At 47.9% G+C, this 21,350-nt stretch overlaps 1 protein-coding gene across 3 annotated transcripts in view; it reads right to left on the bottom strand.

Annotated features, from left to right (window-relative positions):
- Positions 1 to 21,350, bottom strand: part of LTN1 (listerin E3 ubiquitin protein ligase 1) — a 390,185-nt gene that overhangs the window by 236,056 nt on the left and 132,779 nt on the right. For all 3 annotated transcript variants that reach the window (XM_078774055.1, XM_078774056.1, XM_078774057.1), the window contains one exon: positions 11,623 to 11,824. In XM_078774055.1, the coding sequence (XP_078630181.1) occupies positions 11,623 to 11,824 (202 nt within the window). The remainder of the gene's footprint in view (positions 1 to 11,622; positions 11,825 to 21,350) is intronic.

Below are 21,350 nucleotides of genomic sequence, written 5' to 3'. Positions count from 1 at the left end.
AGTCAACCAACGACTGGTTCAAGCAGGCTATCGTGCCAGGCGTCCCCTGAGAAAGCCACGCCTGACCAGACAACACCGCCAGCGCCGATTGCAGTGGGCCAGAGAGCACCGTCAATGGCAGCCAGGACACTGGAATCACGTGATCTTCAATGACGAGTCTAGATTTCTGGTCTATCGTCAAGATGGCCGCGTCCGAGTGCGCAGACAAGTGCATGAAGCCTACAGCAAAGATTGTATAGTGCCAAGAGTCCAAGCTGGAGGTGGTGGGGTGACCGTTTGGGCTGCTTTTCATGCACGGGGCAAAACTGACCTGGTTGTTCTGAATGGAAACCTGAACCAGTTCAAGTACAGGGCCATTCTGGAAGAAACAATGCTTCCATTTGCTCGTGCAGCCTTTCGAGGAAACTTTGTCTTCCAAGATGACAATGCACGGCCTCATCGTGCTCGCATGATCCAACACTTTCTTACTGACCGTGGTGTAGAGCATATGGAGTGGCCTGCCATGTCCCCGGATATGAATCCGATAGAGAACTTGTGGGCAGAATTAACGTGTCAAATCGACCACTTGGACCAGCAGCCGACCTCTGTGCGTGAATTGCAGCAGGCTATTGTCACTGCATGGCAAGCGATTCCTGTCCAAACCTTGGCAAATCTCGTGAACAGCATGCCTCAACGTGTACGTGCTCTCCTGAATGCTCGTGGGGGTTACACGAAGTACTGAACTGTAATTTTACTGTCCGTAATCCCAGTCGTAATTTAACTTTTGTTTTTGTTAAAAAAACAAATTGGCTAATGTGCAAAATAAAAAGATACTTCTGGAAAATGTACAGAAGTTTAACACAGTACTGTCCGTGAATTGAGTTCGATATCAGTTTACATCACTTTCAAGGATCAATTTATTTATTTCGAAATGTCAAATGTGGTTTTTGTTTCTTTTAAAGGTCACATTAACAAAATCTAGAATAATTTCAACATAATTCCAATGAACCTTTGGTTCTAAGACATTTTGAAAAGTAAGTTCACCCCCACAAAAAAAATATTCCATATTAAATGCCAAGTCTGTATATATATATAAACACACAAAAACACACACACACACACACACACACACACACACACACACACACACACACACACACACACACACACACACACACACACACACACACACACACAATCGTTAATGATGTACCTCTAACTATGATTGGTGAGACCAGGTCGTATTTAGACAGCCACAAGTGCCATCTGCCAAATAGGTACAATGTGTTTTGCCCACCATTCACAACCAGGAAGCATCACCGTTATTTTTAAGCAATCGGAAGTTGTACGAATGCAATTATTGAATTGCATTCACACATTTCATCTACTTTTTGACAGCCTTTGACTGACATTATTACATGGCTGGAGACCCTACTGGGTTTGCAGTCATGACCAATATCATCAGCTGAAAGGTTCCATCAAATAAAAGAAAATCCTCCGAAGCAGCAGCGATCATCAGTTGACATCCCTGCACAATATGTTTTGTGAACCTCAGATAATGTTCCCTTTTCAGAGGTCAGCAATCATTGTGATGGATGACCGACACGGGAACTTGGTAATGCAATAATAGTTGTAAACCACCTCTTTTTAAACAGTTTGTGTGCCAACAGGTAATAAACCGAAAGACTTTGTTCTAATGGCATGCACTTCATCACCGAAGATGTATGTTATCTTTCACATTCACCAGGGAGCCTCCTGGTATGAGCAAAACAACCCACGATGCTCAGATTACAAAGAGAGAGAGCGAGAGAGAGCGAGAGCGAGAGCGAGAGCGAGAGAGAGAGAGAGAGAGAGAGAGACAGAGACAGAGACAGAGACAGAGACAGAGACAGAGACAGAGACAGAGACAGAGAGAGAGAGAGAGAGCAAAGTTATTGTGCAGCCACATCGATAGTACTCCAGCGCACATACAAGCATGCATGTCCACGTTTGTCCGTACGCATGCATGCAGGCACACGCATATACACACATCAACACCAACACCCACTGCAGGTATGGTTTCAACTAATAGAGCGATCCAATCCATTGTCTCATCTGCCATCTGTGAGCTGGAAGCCTCAACACAAAAGCGTTACAGATAAACGGCGACACAGACAATGCTAATATTGGCATTTTAATTCAGTAAACCTTGTTTTCACCACCGAGCTTAAACGGCAATATGAAAGGATCACAATTACAGGATTTAATCGCAGGTGCATCATTATTGCATTGCGTGTAGTGCATCACTTTATTGAAGTGTATTGCAAAGAGAATGCAGAAATATTTTGGGTTTAGACTGACTAAGTGGCAGACTCCTGTTTGTCTGTCTCTGAGCAGGATATCTCAAAAGGTTATGGATGGATTTGGACGAAACCAGGTGGACAGGTTGGGCGTTTGACAAGGACAAATTTTCTATGTGTAACCAGGATGAACAACAAGGATGGATAGATTTTATTGAAGACCTGTATCTCCAGATACTAGAATTTTAAAAGTGATTCTTGATTCTTAACAATTGAGAGATAGGGCCAAAAACAATACATACATACGTATGTGTGTATGTATGTATGTATGTATGTATGTATGTATGTATATATATATATATATGTATATATATATGTGTGTATATATATATATATATATATATATATATGTATGTATGTATATATGTATATGTATATATGTATATATGTATATATATATATATATATATATATATATATATATATATATATATATATATATATATATATATATATATATATATATATATATATATGAATATATATGTATATATATTGTTACGTGCTCCTCCCCAGACCCCGGTCACGGTGTACTTCCGAGCCCCGAGAGGAGTCACGGCAGAAAGATGTGTTATTCTGCATGTCAAAGATCAATGGTGAAACCACACCAATTGTTACCAACAAACAAGTATTGTATTAAGATCACACAAGAATAACAGTACAACAACAATAGTAATCAATTGTACAACCAATATATTTTCCCTATGATGGTACCATCAGGTTCGTACAATATAACTCACTGTACTCCAAGTGAGCGAAAAGAAGAACATTCCCCAATGTCTCTATTCCGGCATCAAGCCAAAGTCGATCTGCTCCAGCGATCGTCAGAACGATGTCTAATCGAGATCAGAATCCCGTTTGGATGACAGTCACAGTCACGCGGCCAAAGCTGCGCAAAGGCGCCCTCAAGGCGACCGGGAAATCACACCCTCGGGTGTGGACGTTCCACGGCCCTCAATCGGCGAACCGCAGATTTCCCACTCAAAAGCTACGTTACACACACACACCAGATTACGTCTGAACGATGTCTAATCGAGATCAGAATCCCGTTCGGATGATAGTCACAATCACGCGGCCAAAGCTGCACCAAGGCGCCCTCAAGGCGACCGGGAAATCACACCCTCGGGTATGGACGTTCCACGGCCCTCAATCGGCGAACTGCAGATTTCCCACTCAAAAGCCACGTTACACACACACACACCAGATTACGTCTGAATGCTGTGAAAATGGTTGAAGCAAAGTGAAAAACCTTGAGCGAAGCGCAAATCCTGCACGAGTCAAAATGGCCGACGGCCCATTCTCGTGGCGTAACAGCACTCCGATGATTCTCGTCGGAATCAACCGCAAAACCTGACACGCAGGTTGATCTGTCACAGCGATAACAACTCTGTCGCAAGAATCCCTTTCCCAGGAAACCCAAAGTTCACTCGTGACCCTCGTTCGCCAATCGTTCGCTCCAGACCTCGAAGCAGCGAGGCTTCTTGTCCGACTCACTCGCTCCGCCTTTTTTTCCTCCTCTTCCTCTTCGTCGTCGTCCGGTTCCGGTTTCATTTAAAACATTAACTTTTTTACCTTTTGAAAATAGTAATCTCTATTTCCCTCAAACGACAACAATAATAGTACATGGAATCAAAAATGTTTACAGTGGATGAAAACCACAACGGAAGTGACGAATCCGTAACACTTCCCCCCCTCAAGAAAGAAAGTTTGAACATAGTGAAAACTTTCTTTGCGGGCAAAAACTGTTTTAACAAACAAAAGTAAAACTCACACCCAAATTATCAATTCACGTGAGCAACAATAATTAACATTCCCCAAAATAAAGCAACAAAACTTCCAAACAACCTACAGACATTTCCAAAGTTAGTTCACTCTGGACAAAGCATCAGCAACGACATTGTCCCTGCCCTTTACATGCTCAATTTCCAAGTTGAACTCCTGCAAAGCCAAACTCCATCTCATCAACCTCTGGTTTTTATTTTTCATTTTTTGAATGAAGGTTAAGGGGTTGTGATCAGTGAAGACTTTTGTAGGAAAGGTAGTAGTTCCCAGATACACCTCATAATGCTGAAGCGCAAGTAGGAGAGCAAGGGTCTCTTTTTCCACAGTGGCATAATTTGCCTGATGTTTGTTAAACTTTCTGGAGTAGTAGCACACCGGGTGATCCACTCCATCCTCATTTTCCTGTAATAGAACTGCCCCAGCCCCCACATCACTTGCATCAATGGCCAACTTGAAAGGTGCTTGAAAATCCGGGGCTGCAAGGACAGGAGAGCTCATTAATATTGCTTTGACGTGGGCAAAGGCAGCCTGACATTTGTCATCCCAAACAAACATGGTCTCTTTCCTCAGAAAATTCGTTAAAGGGGCTACCACATCAGAAAAATTCCTGCAGAACCGCCGGTACCAACCAGCCATACCCAAGAATCTCAGAAGCTCCTTCTTCCCTTTTGGAACTTGGAAGCGATCAATGGCTTCTATATTGGCTGTCACCGGTTGCACCGGACCCTGACCTACTACATGGCCTAGGAACACCACCTGTGCTTTTACAAACTCACTCTTAGATAAGTTGATGGTCAACCCTGCCTCGGTCAGTTTATTGAAAAATGCATGAATTTGTTTAATATGATCTTCCATGGTCATGGTGTGGATGATGACATCATCCAGATAAGCCTCCACCCCCACAAGGTCTGCAATAAGCTTATTAATCAGCCGTTGAAATGTAGCAGGCCCGTTTTTCAATCCAAAGGGAAGAACCTTGTACTGATACAACCCATTTGGTGTGACTAAAGCCAAGATTTCCTTGGCTCTATCAGTAAGAAGAATCTGCCAATACCCTTTCAGCAAGTCAAACTTAGTTACAAATTTAGCTGGGCCTATTCTATCAATACAGTCATCAATCCTTGGGATGGGATATGAGTCGGTCTTGGTCACTGCATTAACCCGTTTTAAATCCGTACAACAGCGAAAACTGCCATCGGTTTTTGGAACCAACACACATGGTGAGCTCCATTCACTGCTGCTTGGTTCGATGATGTCATTCTCCAACATATACTGAACCTCCTTCCGAAGATACTCCATTTTCACAGGGTTCACCCGATAGGGGTGTTGTTTCACAGTAGTGGCTTCCCCCACCTCAATATCATGATATACCAGGTCAATACGACCAGGTACATCTGTGAACAAATGTGCAAATTCAAAAATTAGGCTGGATAGTTGTCCTTGTTGTTCCCTCGTCAAATGACCTAATTTCTCATCTAAATGACTCAACACTTCTGTGTTCGTCAATCTGGGACAAGCCTGGTCATCAAAGTTACCAAACTTCACACCGGCCTCAACCTCTGGATTCTCTTGCACCCCGACTACAGGCACGACAGGTGAAACAGGAACCATTTCTTCCACAGGCTTCCTCATAATATTTCTTCAGTCGGTTGACATGACACAGCTGCCGCTTTTTCCGTTGGTCGGGAGTTGTCACCACGTAATCTGTTTCATTAACCCTTCTTTCGATTGCATAGGGACCAAAATATCTAGCCTGTCGTGACTGACCTGGTACAGGAAGCAACACTAACACTCGGTCCTCAGGACTGAAATTTCTTATCTGAGATTTCTTGTCATGTCTCACTTTCATTTTATCCTGTGTCACTTTCAAGTTTCTTCTCGCAACTTCACAAGCCTTTGCCAATCTGTGCCTAACCGTTGACACATACTCCACCACTGTTGACTGTGACTCCTCCTGTAGCCACTGTTTTTTCACCAATTTCAACGGTCCTCGCACTGCGTGTCCAAACACAAGTTCAAAAGGACTGAACCCCAATGACTCCTGAACAGATTCCCTCGTAGCAAACAACAATAAGGGTATTCCTTCATCCCAATCCTTGTCACATTCAAAACAATACGTTCTGATCATATTCTTCAATGTCTGGTGGAACCTTTCCAAGGCCCCTTGGCTCTCGGGATGGTAAGTACTTGATCTTACTTGCTCCACTCCCAACAGGTGTACCACTTGCTGAAAAAGTGTTGACATGAAATTGGAACCCTGATCAGACTGGATGACCTTAGGTAGGCCAACCAAAGTGAAAAATCTAATCAAGGCCTTCGCAATAACTGCTGCAGTAATTTTTCTAAGAGGCACTGCCTCTGGGAACCTTGTGGAAGCGCACATGATGGTCAACAAATACTGATGTCCAGCCTTAGTTTTAGGTAAAGGGCCTACACAGTCAATTATGACACGGCTGAATGGCTTTTCAAAAGCTGGAATTGGTTTTAAAGGTGAGGATGGGACTTTCTGATTAGGTTTTCCCACCAGCTGGCAAGAATGGCAAGATTTACAGAACTCCGCCACATCACGTCGCAATCCTGGCCAGAAAAAATGTACCAATATTCTGTCACAGGTCTTGTTCACTCCAAGGTGCCCGGCCAAAGGTGTCTCATGCGCCAAACTCAATATCTCCTTCCGGTACGGCGGTGGCACCACAATTTGGTCATGAACTTTCCACTCATCGTTTGCTGGCACCTCCGGTGGTCTCCATTTTCTCATGAGTATTTCCCCTTTCATGAAGTAACCAACAGGTATCTTCATAGCCTCTTCCTCTGTAACGGCTTTACCAATTAAACTCCGGATCTCCGAATCTCCGTGTTGTTCTTCAACAATTCTCTTTCGGACCAGCACCTTTGCTCAACCTCGCTCCCAGATGTCTCCGACGGACACTCCATTTCCTCTTTGGTTCCAGATACCACCTTTTCTTTAAGTTCCTTGATGTCACTCCCTTTCCTATTACCTCTTTCAGAATTTTCCTCCAATACCTCTAAGGAATCCAAATCCACATCGCCTTCCTTCTCCTTCTCTTCAGAGCGCTTCCTACCCATAGCACGAGTCGCGGCACAGGATGGAAAGATACCCGGAATCTCCTGCTCTAACTGTGCGGTTATTTTCCATACTAGGCTTTTCAACAAACATCGGATTACCAGAAACTCGACCACTGGCCAAATCATTCCCGATAACAAAAGAGGTTCCCTTTACAGGAAGAGTGGCTTGAAAACCTACGGTGACCCGTCCTGACACCAAATCAGACTTCAAATGGATGACGTGAAGTGCAGCTTTAACAAAGCCACCAACCCCCTGTAAAAGAACACTAACACCAGTTGCAGTCTTCTCTGACAATGGCAAAATGCCCTGAAGCATCAAAGATTGATGTGCTCCTGAGTCCGTCAATACCCTAAAAGGTCTCTGGTTCATTAAGTCTCCATCCAGTGACACAAACCCCTCTGAAATAAAAGGTTTGTAACACTCTTGAACAAGGTCGTTCTGTGATGCCATAACTTTGGCATGGGAACCTTCACAAGGCACTGTCCTCCAAGGACGATTTCTCGCATTTGCCAATGCATTCGGAGTTGCACTAGTTTGACTCCGCTCCTGATTTTTCCTTTTCAGGGCGTAACATTGGGACATCAAATGCCCAGGTTTCTTGCAAAAAGCGCAAGTAGGCCCGGAGGAACAACTCCTGGTCTGCCTCGGGCCCCCCGGAAGATAAGTCTGTCTTGGAACTGTAGTCTTCTGATCCCCAAAAGTCGCGGTATCAGATTTGTCCCCATAGTCATCTCTAGGCCGCCTCCATGAATATTTGTTCTCCGCCCCTGATTTACCATAACTCCCTGGCTAACTCTCGGCGGGAAGTTAGGTTTGTGGAATCCCATCCGGTGTGTCAAGGCATAGTCATCTGCCACGGTTGCTGCATCGTACAACTCTGGTACTTTCTTTTCATCCAGATGTACTTTAATGTCCGCGTGGACACACTGTTTGAATTCCTCCACCAACATCAATTGTCGCAACAGGTTGAAGTCTTTCCCAATCCCCTTCGAGTCACACCACCTATAAAACATGGTTTCCTTCATTCTGGCAAACTCCACATGGGTCTCACTCTCCCTCTTCCTGGCATTTCTGAATTTTTGCCGGTAAGCTTCAGGGACCAATTCATAGGCTTTGACAATGGTTTTCTTCACTATCTCATAATCTGCACATTGTCAATCGGTAAAGCCGAATAGATATCTTGAGCTTTACCCACCAGAACACTTTGCACTAACATAGTCCAGGACTCCACAGGCCATTTTAGCATTTGAGCCACTTTCTCAAAGTGTAAAACAAATTGGCTACCTCCTTTTCATTGAAGGATGGAACCAGCCTCACATGCCTGCCAACATCCCAAGTGTTCTGACTAGTTGTCGAACCAGCCGGCATGGATACTACTTCTCTCCGTTCTCCCATTAATTCCAGCTCCTTGAGTTTAAGTTCCTTCTGATACTCCATGTCACTTTCCTTTAACTCCCTTTCGGATCTCCTTTCCTCTGCTCTTTCCTCTGCTCTTCTTTCTTCTTCAGCTCTCCTTTCCTCTGCTCTTCTCTCCTCGAGTTCTCGTTGCTGTACTGCTCTTCTTGCCTCGAGTTCCCTTTCAGCTCTCCTTTCCTCTGCTCTTCTCTCCTCGAGTTCTCGTTCCTGTTCTGCTCTTTCCTTTTCTGCTTTCCTTTCCTCTGCTTTTAACCTTTCCTGGCTCTGCAGTTGCATCTCCATTTTCCGGAGCTCCACATTTTCTTTTTCCTCGGGTAACCAATCCAAGGCTACCGCTTTCCATGTTCCTTGTCCCACCAGAGATTCAACCACCAATGTATGCATCTCTGCTTTCTTCATATTAACTCGGACCTCCAAGTTAAAATATTTGGCCAATATCAAGAGTTCCGATCTATTTAACGCTTGGAACTGTGCCTCATTATGGGACGCCGCAAACTTTTCTGCGTCAAACACCATGGTGACTATCAGTTAACACCTATTAACCTCCACACAAAAAATTTCAATTTTTTTTTTTTTTTTGAAAAATTTGGGAATGTTAGAAAAATTCCAAATTTGGGAATTTGGGGAATGTTAGGGAATTCTATCCCAGACGAATGTTAGGGAATTTGATCAGTAAAGACGAGCCCCCAATTTCTGTTACGTGCTCCTCCCCAGACCCCGGTCACGGTGTACCTCCGAGCCCCGAGAGGAGTCACGGCAGAAAGATGCGTTATTCTGTATGTCAAAGATCAATGGTGAAACCACACCAATTGTTACCAAGAAACAAGTATTGTATTAAGATCACACAAGAATAACAGTACAACAACAATTGTAATCAATTGTACAACCAATATATTTTCCCTATGATGGTACCATCAGGTTCGTACAATATAACTCACTGTGCTCCAAGTGAGCGAAAAGAAGAACATTCCCCAATGTCTCTATTCCCGCATCAAGCCAAAGTCGATCCGCTCCAGCGATCGTCAGAATGATGTCTAATCGAGATCAGAATCCCGTTCGGATGACAGTCACAGTCACGCGGCCAAAGCTGCGCAAAGGCGCCCTCAAGGTGACCGGGAAATCATGGATTTCCATGATTCCATGGGTATGGACGTTCCACGGCCCTCAATCGGCGAACCGCAGATTTCCCACTCAAAAGCCACGTTACACACACACACACACACCAGATTACGTCTGAATGCTGTGAAAATGGTTGAAGCGAAGTGAAAAACCTTGAGCGAAGCACAAATTCTGCGCGAGTCAAAATGGCCGACGGCCCGTTCTCGTGGCGTAACGGCACTCCGATGATTCTCGTCGGAATCATCCGCAAAACCTGACACGCAGGTTGATCTGTCACAGCGATAACAACTCTGTCACTGGAATCCCTTTCCCGGGAAACCCAAAGTTCACTCGTGACCCTCGTTCGCCAATCGTTCGCTCCAGACCTCGAAGCAGCTGGGCTTCTTGTCCGACTCACTCGCTCCGCCTTTTTTTCCTCCTCTTCCTCTTCGACGTCGTCCGGTTCCGGTTTGATTTAAAACATTAACTTTTTTACCTTTTGAAAATAGTAATCTCTATTTCCCTCAAATGACAACAATAATAGTACATGGAATCAAAAATGTTTACAGTGGATGAAAACCACAACAACGGAAGTGACGAATCCGTAACAATATATATATATATATATATATATATATATATATATATATATATATATAATATATAGATATATATATATATATATATATATATATATATATATATATATATATATATATATATATATATATATATATATGTCGAATGATTTGTAGCTCAGGATTCATATTGTAAATGATTTTCTTATTGTTCACTTTGTACACTGAGCAGTAAAATAATTTAAAAATTCTTTATTAATAGCCTGACATTTCAAGAACAAACAAGTTGTCTTCCTCAGAGGCGTTGAGTGTTGTGTTAACCATTAAGTTCCGTTGGGGGACAGTTCACGTGATGGATTGGTCCAAGTCCTTGCCAATCACAGGGTTTCCCTGCATTCAAATGACTGCCGTTTTTGACGTTGTAATTGATTGCGTAGTGCTATGTACAGTATGTGGGGTGTAAGTCGATGTGTCAGTTGATGGAGTTTTTATCAGAGTACCAAGCCTCGACAATCTCGCGGTTCACTCTCAAAGATTCTGTGCCAAGGATCGCGGTCTGATTCGATGAGAATGTGTGTTGGTGTGTGTGTATGTGTGTCACAAACAATTACAACCTGTCTTGTCATCTTTTTATGGATGGATTTTATTTATCCATCAACTGACACATTGGGAAACTAACTATTCCAAAGAGAAACCAAAGACTCACTGAATTGGGTAACCAACTATTTTAAGGTCAAAAGGTCAAAGGTCAACTCAAGGTCAAAATTCTAAAATCATCAATTTTCACCTGAAAAATCATTAATTTTAATCCGATTGACCCGAGCTTTGATTAAGATCGTCAATTTTAATCAATGAAATTGACAATTTGATGTATCCATGGCAACCTTTTTTGGGGGAGGGGTGGATTTTGCAAGTATCATGTTCTGCATGACTTCTTCTGGATTCTTTATTTATTGATGGTGTACCACATTTTCAAATTGCATCTTGTAATTCTTAATATTTGTTCGAATTGTACTTTTCGTTTTTAAATTTTACAGGCTCTAAAGCTTTACGACAAAGATTGTAAAAATACAGATATATGCAAAACACAAAAGACTAATGCAGTGCTGCAAGTCTACATAACACATTTACAATACACTGGTGTTCTACACTGCAATATAAATATTAATGATGGGTATGGTTGAAGCTTAATGTAGTTATTTTACACGACCCACATTGATATAGCCATCATAATGCACAATCCTCAAATTTACAATGTGCTTCACACAACAGCCTCAATAAGATAACAGAAAACCGTCCAAACACTACATCCACGACTGTACCCAAATGCAATTGTACTCACGTCCGTTATCCCGCATGGTGAGAGCGAGAGTAAGCAGATCCCAGCGCTCATCCTTTATAAAGCCACTGCTGAGCTCTGATCCTTTCACGAGTCCTTCTCGACCTTGACGCAGATCTTGAGCAAGCTTGACGACACTGTCAGATAGTGACTGACACTGGAGCCAAGGCTTCAGCATCTGCAGGTATCTGCAATCTGCAATGGCCTGAATATAAAACAAAGCATTCACAGTAAACAAGTAGTATCAAGCTATAGATACTTGGAAGGTAATAGTAAACCACACAGTATAACCCTTGCCAAGAAGCATTTTCAGCAAAAACAATGCGATGTAACTGAGTATGGTACATCAGAAGAGAGCGAAAGATAAGATCATAGGATTAATGCAAATAATAAGTGAATAATGCCTTGATAAAAATAAATAATGATTCGTCCATACCGTTTGCAGGGTACTGCCGAGCACTCTCATGTTAAATAATACAAAGCGTGGTTTGCCATTAACTTCCCACTCCCGCCTCACAGACCTCATCTTGAATTGTCTCTCCACCTGGGTCACTCATGATACGGGCCCCGCGTTGACAAGATCATGGACGAGCAAAAGCTACTGCACTGCTCACATACACCACACTACCCAGACCGTTCATAGTTTGCCTTGCTTTAATTATAATACAGTAGATTGATAAGCTATTTGTTTTATTCGTTCCCACTAATGAAGGGTTGATGCATCATCATGTCTAACCATTATGCCACCAAGTTTGCTTAAGTTTATATACCAGGTAGTGTTACAGATCCGTCACTTCTGCCTTTGTTGTTATTATATACTTGTAGAATATTTTTAGTTTCAGGTAATATTGTTGTTAAGATTTTTGTGTGAAATGGAGATGACTTCAGTGAAAGGTAAAAATAAATGTTTTTTGAGGAAATAGGAAAACGTGGCAAAGAAACCGGAAGAGGAGAGAAGTGGAGAGAGGAGGAGATTGGGGAGAGGAGGAGACAGCTGTGAGTTGCATCGAGGCTGCGAGCGGACTTTCTTGACATGCGAATGAGTTGAGGATTCCCGTGAAAGGGATTGCCCGCGACATCGTCCTATATTGCGATTGCAATTAAACCTGCATCTCAGGTTTTATTACCAAGCGTGAGTCATTGTTGGCAGGAAAGCAAGAGCCTCCATTACAGGCCGATCTGCCATTTTGTCCAGTGTTTGGTCGTTGGGATTTCCATATTGACCTCATCGTGTTGATTGCCGTTGGTTTCCATATCGACCTCATCGTGTTGATTGACGTTGGTTTCCATATCGGCTTAATTCCCTTATCGACATCATTGTGTTGATTGCCGTTGGTTCCCATATCGGCTCAATTCCCATATCGACCACGTAACTCCTCGTCCGCCGCTGTGCCGATACCAGCCTTTTCTCGTCGTTCTGCACGACTTCAAAATTTACCCCGCGTAGGGATTCGTGCACGGACTTTAGGATTGTTACCTTCCACTCAAGTTTGGCGTATCGTGAGTTTATTGCTTTGAGAGAATTGGAGAATGATCAACAACACACACACAACATGCATTTTAAAGGCCATTTTCCCTGCTAGAGCGGGGGTTAGCCTGGAGAATGATCGTACCATCATATATATTGTTCATTTGATGCAAGTGATATTTTCATTGTACTGAAGTGCGGTGCTACGCACACAACTTGCTTGCCAGAAAGGTAGGCCACAACGCGTTGGATAACCAAAAGTCTTTATTAGGAAAGCTCAAACTGTAGCACTGGGCGGGCTCGAGCTTGGAGCCCGCATATATGTGCCAGGGCCAAGCCTAGTAAACGGGCGTGGCCGATCGGTCGATAGGCGGGGCATGCCTTCCAGTTCCACGCCTGGACGTTCGCGCCGCCTGCTGGTGCGTTGAATTCGTGTCCTCTTGCTTGTGTCCGCCACACGCGCCCCCCCAGAATTCCCGCGCACCTGAAGGGTGAGTTTGCGGGGAAGCGGGATGACCCGGCCGAAACGCCCCCTGGCGATGGGTGCCGGTCTGGGGGGTGGCGGGACGGCGGGGCTGGGGGGTGCCGGGGGTCCGACCGCCGGGGGGCGGCCTCGACGCGGAGGCAGAGCCGCTGGCAGGGGGTGGTCCGGATCGAGGTGGGCCGGCTTGAGGCGGTCCACGGAAATGCGATCCGGGGCACCGCCGATGTTGACCGTGAAAAATTTGTCCCCGGCCTCCAACACGCGGAAGGGCCCGTCGTACAGGGGCCGTAGCGGTGCCCGGTGGGCGTCGTGCCGGATGAACACGTACTTGGCCATGCGAAGCTCCGGGGCGACGTGGGAAGGCGGGCAACCGTGGTGTGCCGTTGGCACCGGGGCGAACCTCCGGGCGGTCTCCTGAAGGGCGGAGCGCTGTTGTGCCGCGGACCAAGGAGCCGTGGAGTCGGGGATAAATTCACCCGGTACCCGCAGTGGTTGCCCGAAGAACAGCTCCGCCGAGGACGCGCACAGGTCGTCCTTGGGCGCCGTCCTGAGGCCCAGCAGGACCCAGGGGAGTCTGTCGACCCAGCCGCCATCGCAGAGGCTGGCCCGGAGCGCGGCTTTCATGGAGCGATGAAAGCGCTCGCACAGGCCATTGGCCTGGGGGTGGTAGGCCATGGTGCGGTGTAGTTTCACCCCGAGCCATTGCGCCACCGCGGCCCAGAGCTCCGAGGTGAACTGGGGGCCGCGGTCAGACGAGATGTCCGAGGGGGCACCGAACCGGGCAACCCAAGTGGCGATAAAGGCTTGCGCCACCTCAGCCGCAGACGTCGCCGCCAATGGGACGGCCTCCGGCCACCGTGTGGTGTGGTCGACCATGGTGAGGAGGTGGGTGAACCCTCGCGAGGGGGGCAGAGGTCCCACCAAGTCGACGTGCACGTGGTCGAACCGCCGCTCGGGCACCATGAACGGGGCCAACAGTGCCTGAGTGTGGCGGTGGACCTTTGCGCGCTGGCATGCGAGGCACGTCCTGGCCCAGTCGCGGACGTCCTTCCAGAGGCCATGCCAGACGAACTTTGCCCCGACGAGTTTCTGGGATGCCCTCGCACCAGGGTGGGACAGGCCGTGGATGGCGTCGAACACCGGGTGCTGCCAGCCAGCGGCCACGATGGGGCGAGGCCGGCCGAGGGAGACGTCGCATAGGAGGGCCGTGCCCGCGACGTCGAACGGCACCTCGGTGACGCGGAGGCCCGTGACAGCGGTCCGCAAGGCCTGGACGCCGGGGACGCCGGGGTCGGCGGTCTGGGCCTCCGCCATCCGGGCATAGTCGACCCCGAGGTGGACCGAGTGCACGGCGGACCGGGAAAGGCAATCCGCCACCGGGTTGTCCTTACCCGCCACGTGACGGATGTCCGTCATGTACTCGGACACGGCAGAGAGGTGGCGCTGCTGCCGTGCCGACCATGGCTCAGCGACCTTGGCCATCACGAACACAAGGGGCTTGTGGTCAACGAAGGCCGTAAACGGACGGCCCTCCAGCAGATGGCGGAAGTGTCGGACCGTCAGGTGGAGCCCGAGCAACTCACGGTCGAAGGTGCTGTACCGGCGTTCGTGCGGGCGAAGCTGCCGGCTGAAAAACGCCAGCGGTTGCCAAGCACCACACACCCATTGCTCGTGCACCACGCCCACCGCGTAATCCGACGTGTCGGTGGTGAGGGCAATCGGTGCATCGGGCACCGGGTGCGCCAGCATGGTGGCGTCGGCCAGAGCCAGCTTTGCGCCTGCGAACGCTGCGGCCATCGGCTCCGACCATGCGATGTCACCTTTGCCGGCTTGCCCCGGAGGGCCTCGTGCAAGGGGCGGAGGAGCTGGGCGACGTGGGGCACGAAGCGGTGGTAAAAATTCACCATGCCCAGGAACTCCTGGAGCCCCTTGACCATGCGGGGCCGCGGGAAATCCCTGACCGCCTCCACCTTGGCCGGTAGCGGGACGGCCCCGTGCTTGGTGATGCGGTGCCCCAAGAGGTTGATGGTGGTGACACCGAAACGGCACTTGGCAGGGTTGATGATTAGGCCATGCTGGCCCAGGCGTTCGAACAGCGTGCGGAGGTGGAGCAGGTGGTCTTCCCGGGACGCGCTCGCGACTAGGATGTCGTCCAGGTAGACGAACAGGAAAGGTAAGTCGCACAAGACGCTATCCATAAGCCGCTGGAACGCCTGAGCCGCATTCTTCAACCCGAAGGGCATCCTCAGAAATTCGAAGAGGCCGAAAGGAGTGATGACGGCCGTCTTCGGGACGTCGACCGGTTGGACGGGGACCTGATGGTAGCCCCGGATGAGGTCCACCTTCGAAAACACGGTCGTGTTGGCCAACCGGGCGGAAAAGTCCTGAATGTGCGGGACCGGTTAGCGGTCGGGGGTGGTGGCATCGTTGAGCCGGCGGTAGTCCCCGCACGGCCGCCATCCCCCGCCGGGCTTCGGCACGATGTGCAGCGGGGAAGCCCAAGCGCTGTTGGAGCGCCGTACGATCCCCAGCCACTTCAGCGTGGCGAACTCCGTTTTCGCCACGGCGAGCTTCGTGGGCTCGAGTCGGCGTGCCCGGCCATAGACCGTCGGCCCGACCGTGGGGATGTGATGCTCCACCCCGTGTTTCACGGCCACCGCTGAAAAGGTGGGCCGCGTGAGGGCCGGGAAACTAGCGAGGAGGCGGGTAAAGTCGTCCGCTGCCGGAAGCGTGCAAACTAAACTCGCCGGGACGGAACCCTCCAGCAAGCAGCTTGGCAAGCCGCTCGGTGAGCCGCTCAGTGAGCCGCTCAACGAGCTGCTCAGTGAACAAGCGAGTGAGCTAAAGGTTTCTGCCTGGACGAGCCATTTGTGCTTTACGTCGACCAACAACCCATTCGCACATAGGAAGTCCGCACCGAGCAATGCCATCGGCACGCTGGCGGTCACAAACGACCATTGAAAGCGTTGCCCACCGAACCGTAGGGAGAGGCAGCGCTTCCCGAACGTGCGGATGGGTGTACCGTTGGCGGCAAGCAACGCGGGGCCTCAGCCCGCGGTTCGCTTGTCGGACGTGTAGGCTGGGATGACGCTTACCTGCGCTCCTGTATCGCAGAGGAAACGGCGCCCGGACAAGGTGCCCGTGATAAAGAGGAGGCTGCCGGAATGGCCGACCCTCAGGGCCGCTACCGAGCGCCGGCTTGGTAGTTTCCCGACTTGTCAAACGAGCACGGCGGGCAACACTTCCTAGACTTGTGGCCGAACCTGGAGTGGTAAGAGCACCAGGCTTGCGGCGGCGGGGGCTTCGGCGGCCGCGGTTTTCTCGGTGGTGGTGGTGGTGGGCGGGGCGCGGCAGCGGCCACGAGGGACGCAGCAGCATCAGCCTCGGGATCCACGACGGCCGCACCGTAACCCGACCGCGTGTCGCAAGCCGCGAAGAACTTGTCGGCCTCTGTAGCCAGGGCGCGGGGTTCTTTTATTTTGGAACCGGCCAGCGCGAGGCGTACCTGTGCGGGTAGCTGGCGTAGGAAGAGCGCCCGAAATAAGAAATCCGGGGCTTGGTCACCCAGCAACGACAGCATATGATCCATCCGCACGGATGGTCGTGTGTCGCCGAGTTCGGGAAGGTCCAGGAGGCGGTCGGCCCGTTCGATCTCCGTGAGGCCGAACGTGGCGATGAGGAGACGTTTGAGCGCCCCGTACTTGTGGTCGACCGGCGGGTGCCGCAGGATGGACATGACTCGGGCGGCAGTGCCGGGCCCGAGGGAGGCGACCACGTGGTAGTAACGGGTCTCATCCGCTGTTATGCCTCGAAGCTGAAATTGTGCTTCGGCCTGCACGAACCACACATCGGCCTGTGCTTCCCAAAACTCCGGGAGTTTTACCATGACGGTGTTGTTGGCCATGGCGCGTTCGGTGGACAGCAACGGCTGAACCAATCGGGGTCACCAGTGAAGTGCGGTGCTACGCACACAACTTGCTTGCCAAAAAGGTAGGCCGCAACGCGTTGGATAATCAAAAGAGTCTTTATTAGGAACTAGCAGAAGTACCCGGCATTGCCGGGCGGGGGAGAGGAGGGGAGGGGGGAGGGGAGGGGAGGGGAACGGGGGGGAGGGGAGAAGAGGGGGGAGGGGAGAAGAGGGGGTGGGGGAGGGGGAGAGGGGAGGAGGGTGGAGGGGGAGGGGGAGAGGGGAGAAGAGGGGGGGCTGGGGAGGGGAAGGGGGAGGGATGGGAGGGGGAGGGGAAGGGGAGGGGGGAGGGGAGGGGGGAGGGGGAGGGGGGAGTCAAGTCGGAAGTCATTGTCGTCAATTGAATGTCGCATTTATTTTTTATTCCCTGTCAAATGGCATTGGTCCCACATTCTGAACCCGGAAGTCGGAAGTCAATGTCGTCAAATAAATGTTTCACTCTCTGTCACATGCCGTTGGTCCCATGTCAATCGGATGAAGTTGAAAAATTTACGTTACGAAGTTTCTCTGGGACGTATTGATTCCGAATATGAAGTTTAAAAATTAACGTTCCGAAATACGCTGATGACGTCATAATTTTAAAACGCGAAGTTTTTTAAATTTTAAGGTGTGCTGTAGTTGCTCTGAGACGTACTGATTCCGAATATGCCTTTGGTTTTGCTCTCCGATGAGTAGTTCTCGAGTTAGAAGAGGACAAACAAACAAACAAACAAACATACTTTACTGCTTTATATAAATAGAAGCTCAAACTGTAGCACTGGGCCGGCTTGAGCTTGGAGCCCGCATATATGTGCCGGGGCCACGCCTAGTACCCGGGCGTGGCCGATCGGTCGATAGGCGGGGCATGCCTTCCAGTTCCCCGCCTGGACGTTCGCGCCGCCTGCTGGTGCGTTGAATTCGTGTCCTCTTGCTTGTGTCCGCCACAGTACTTTCTTTAAGAGTGTTATTATTGTGTAAGTGAGAGTTCTTAATACAATTACTTGTTTTGTTCTTCACAATTGCATTGGTGTGGTTTTACCATGGTTTATTAGAACACTCAAAATAACAAATCTTTCTGCCGTGTTCCCTCTCGAGACTCTGATGTGCACCGTAACCAGGGTTTGGGGAGGTAAAACCTAACAGGAGTTAAATGGATTGCTTCTTGTTGCAGATGAGAATAAGGCCCACGAGGTGCTATGGAATTTTGGTTCTGGCCCACAATCAAAATGAGTTAAATACCCTTGTCTTAAAGGCTCCATCGTTCACTGCTGTTGTGTATGGGCATGCGGTATATAATTGAGTCTCACAGCTATGAAAACATCATAAAATGTAAAAAGAGTAAGAAGAAGATCCCCGCTTCTCCATATTCAGTGAAGCAACGGTGGAATTTGCTAGTGACAGATGGTATTTTGAGAGAGCGGTGCATCCCTACGGTGTTCACACGTCTTTTTATGTCATGGTAGTGTCGAGTGAGTGACGTGGTTAGGTGAAGTGAATAACGAAGTATTATGTACGCAGTTCAGTTACCTGTGCTATGTTACAATGTTAATTTGTGTGTGTGTGTGCGTGTGTGTGTATTCATCCAGTCCCATGCTACGGTACAGTGGTAATTCACGGGCAAAAAAGTGTAAAATCTATATTATAAAACAGGAGTGTCAGTCTGTTCATCCCCAAACTACTCCCTCAGTTTTGGGACTAGCCCCACCAAACCTGCCGTGGAACGTTTTGGGGTCCCAGAGGATGTTGTACGGCAGGTAGGAGCTTTCATGAGTTCCTCAATAAAATTATAATTTTTAAATTGGCTCGATACGGACCTGCTCCCGAATCCAGAAGTGAATAGATGACGACAATGGGTTGGTTTGATAATATCTCAATACAATCGTGATTTAACACAGTATTTTGTTATAGTATTAATGTATGATTGGAATAATGCTGTTTGGAATGAAAATAGAGATATTGAGTTTAAATATGAATGAGGAAATGATGTGAGGGATTCTACTTTCTAACCGTGACATTCGTGGATTTGCCATATGCAGATTCGTCATTGACTGGGGATAGAAACATTCAGACGGGGTGCGTTTTTTCTGCAAGTCATTCACGAACCCGCTATCAATGCCTGATGTTTGACTAATGGTGGCACAGGAATGTGGAATGTATTGGTTCATCGTTTAGTATTCACTGTTTCTGCATTGTTTGTTTGTTTTGGCTTCCCAAACGTGCATAGCATGGGTACCTCACTAGAAATTTTAGAAATGTCGTTGCTGCGGATGTCATTGACTTCGATTGAATACTTTTATTCTGCTTTTTTGACCCCCATATCAGTTCTGTTGCAGCTGAGAACTGACATGATTGCCTCTGTGCAAGGTACGTCACCTAATGTGTAAAATCATTTAAAAAATAAGTGGTGTAAAGTCATTTTCGAAAATGTGTTGCTGCGTATGACGTCATTGACTTTAATTGAATAGTTCTATCCTGCTACATGGTTTAAAATAATTTTATTTGTGGGAGTCCAGAGGGGGTGACAGGAGGTGGGAGGAGAGAGGAGAAGGGGTGGGTGGGGGTCTGGGCGGAAGGTGGGGGGGGGGTGGGAGGATATATATATATATATATATATATATATATATATATATATATATATATATATATATACACACCTGGCATTTAATATGGAATATTTTTTTATGGGGGTGAACTTACTTTTCAATATGACTTAGAACCAAAAGTTCATTGGAATTATATTGAAATTATTCTACATTTTGTTAATGTGACCTTTAAAAGAAACAAAAACCACATTTGACATTTTGAAGCAAATAAATTGATCCTTGAAAGTGATGTAAACTGATATCGAACTCAATTCACAGACAGTACTGTGTTAAACTTCTGTACGTTTTCCAGAAGTATCTCTTTATTTTGCACATTAGCCAAAAAAAAATTCAACAAAAACAAATGTTAAATTATGACTGGGAATACGGACAGTAAAATTACAGTTCAGTACTTCGTGTAACCCCCACGAGCATTCAGGAGAGCACGTACACGTCGAGGCATGCTGTTCGCGAGATTTTCCAAGGTTTGGACAGGAATCGCTTGCCATGCAGTGACAATAATCTGCTGCAATTCACGCACAGAGGCAGGCTGCTGGTCCAAGTTGTCGATTTGACGCGTTAATTCTGCCCACAAGTTCTCTATCGGATTCATATCGGGGACATGGCAGGCCACTCCATATGCTCTACACCACGGTCAGCAAGAAAGTGTTGGATCATGCGAGCACGATGAGGCCGTGCATTGTCATCTTGGAAGACAAAGTTTCCTCGAAAGGCTGCACGAGCAAATGGAAGCAATATTTCTTCCAGAATGGCCCTGTACTTGAACTGGTTCAGGTTTCCATTCAGAACAACCAGGTCAGTTTTGCCCCCTGCATGAAAAGCAGCCCAAACGGTCACCCCACCACCTCCAGCTTGGACTCTTGGCACAATACAATCGTCGTTGTAGGCTTCATGCACTTGTCTGCGCACTCGGTTGCAGCCATCTTGACGATAGACCAGAAATCTAGACTCGTCATTGAAGGTCACGTGATTCCAGTGTCCTGGCTGCCATTGACGGTGCTCTCTGGCCCACTGCAATCGGCGCTGGCTGTGTTGTCTGGTCAGGCGTGGCTTTTTCAGGGGACGCCTGGCACGATAGCCTGCTTGAGCCAGTCGTTGGTTGACTAACCTTCTGGATACAGGCACATTTGTCAGTTGCTGCCACTCAGCCCGAAGCCGATTAGCTGACTTGGTACGGCCCTTGCAGACTAACCGGTGCAGCTGGCGATCATCTCTCCTTGTGGTTCTGCG

The sequence above is a fragment of the Myxine glutinosa genome, chromosome 3 (assembly GCF_964187855.1).
Source record: "Myxine glutinosa chromosome 3, kmMyxGlut1.1, whole genome shotgun sequence".
NCBI classification, from domain to species: domain Eukaryota; kingdom Metazoa; phylum Chordata; class Myxini; order Myxiniformes; family Myxinidae; genus Myxine; species Myxine glutinosa.
The sequence above is the reverse complement of the archived record's forward strand: the minus strand, read 5'-3'. Positions and strand labels throughout refer to the sequence as shown.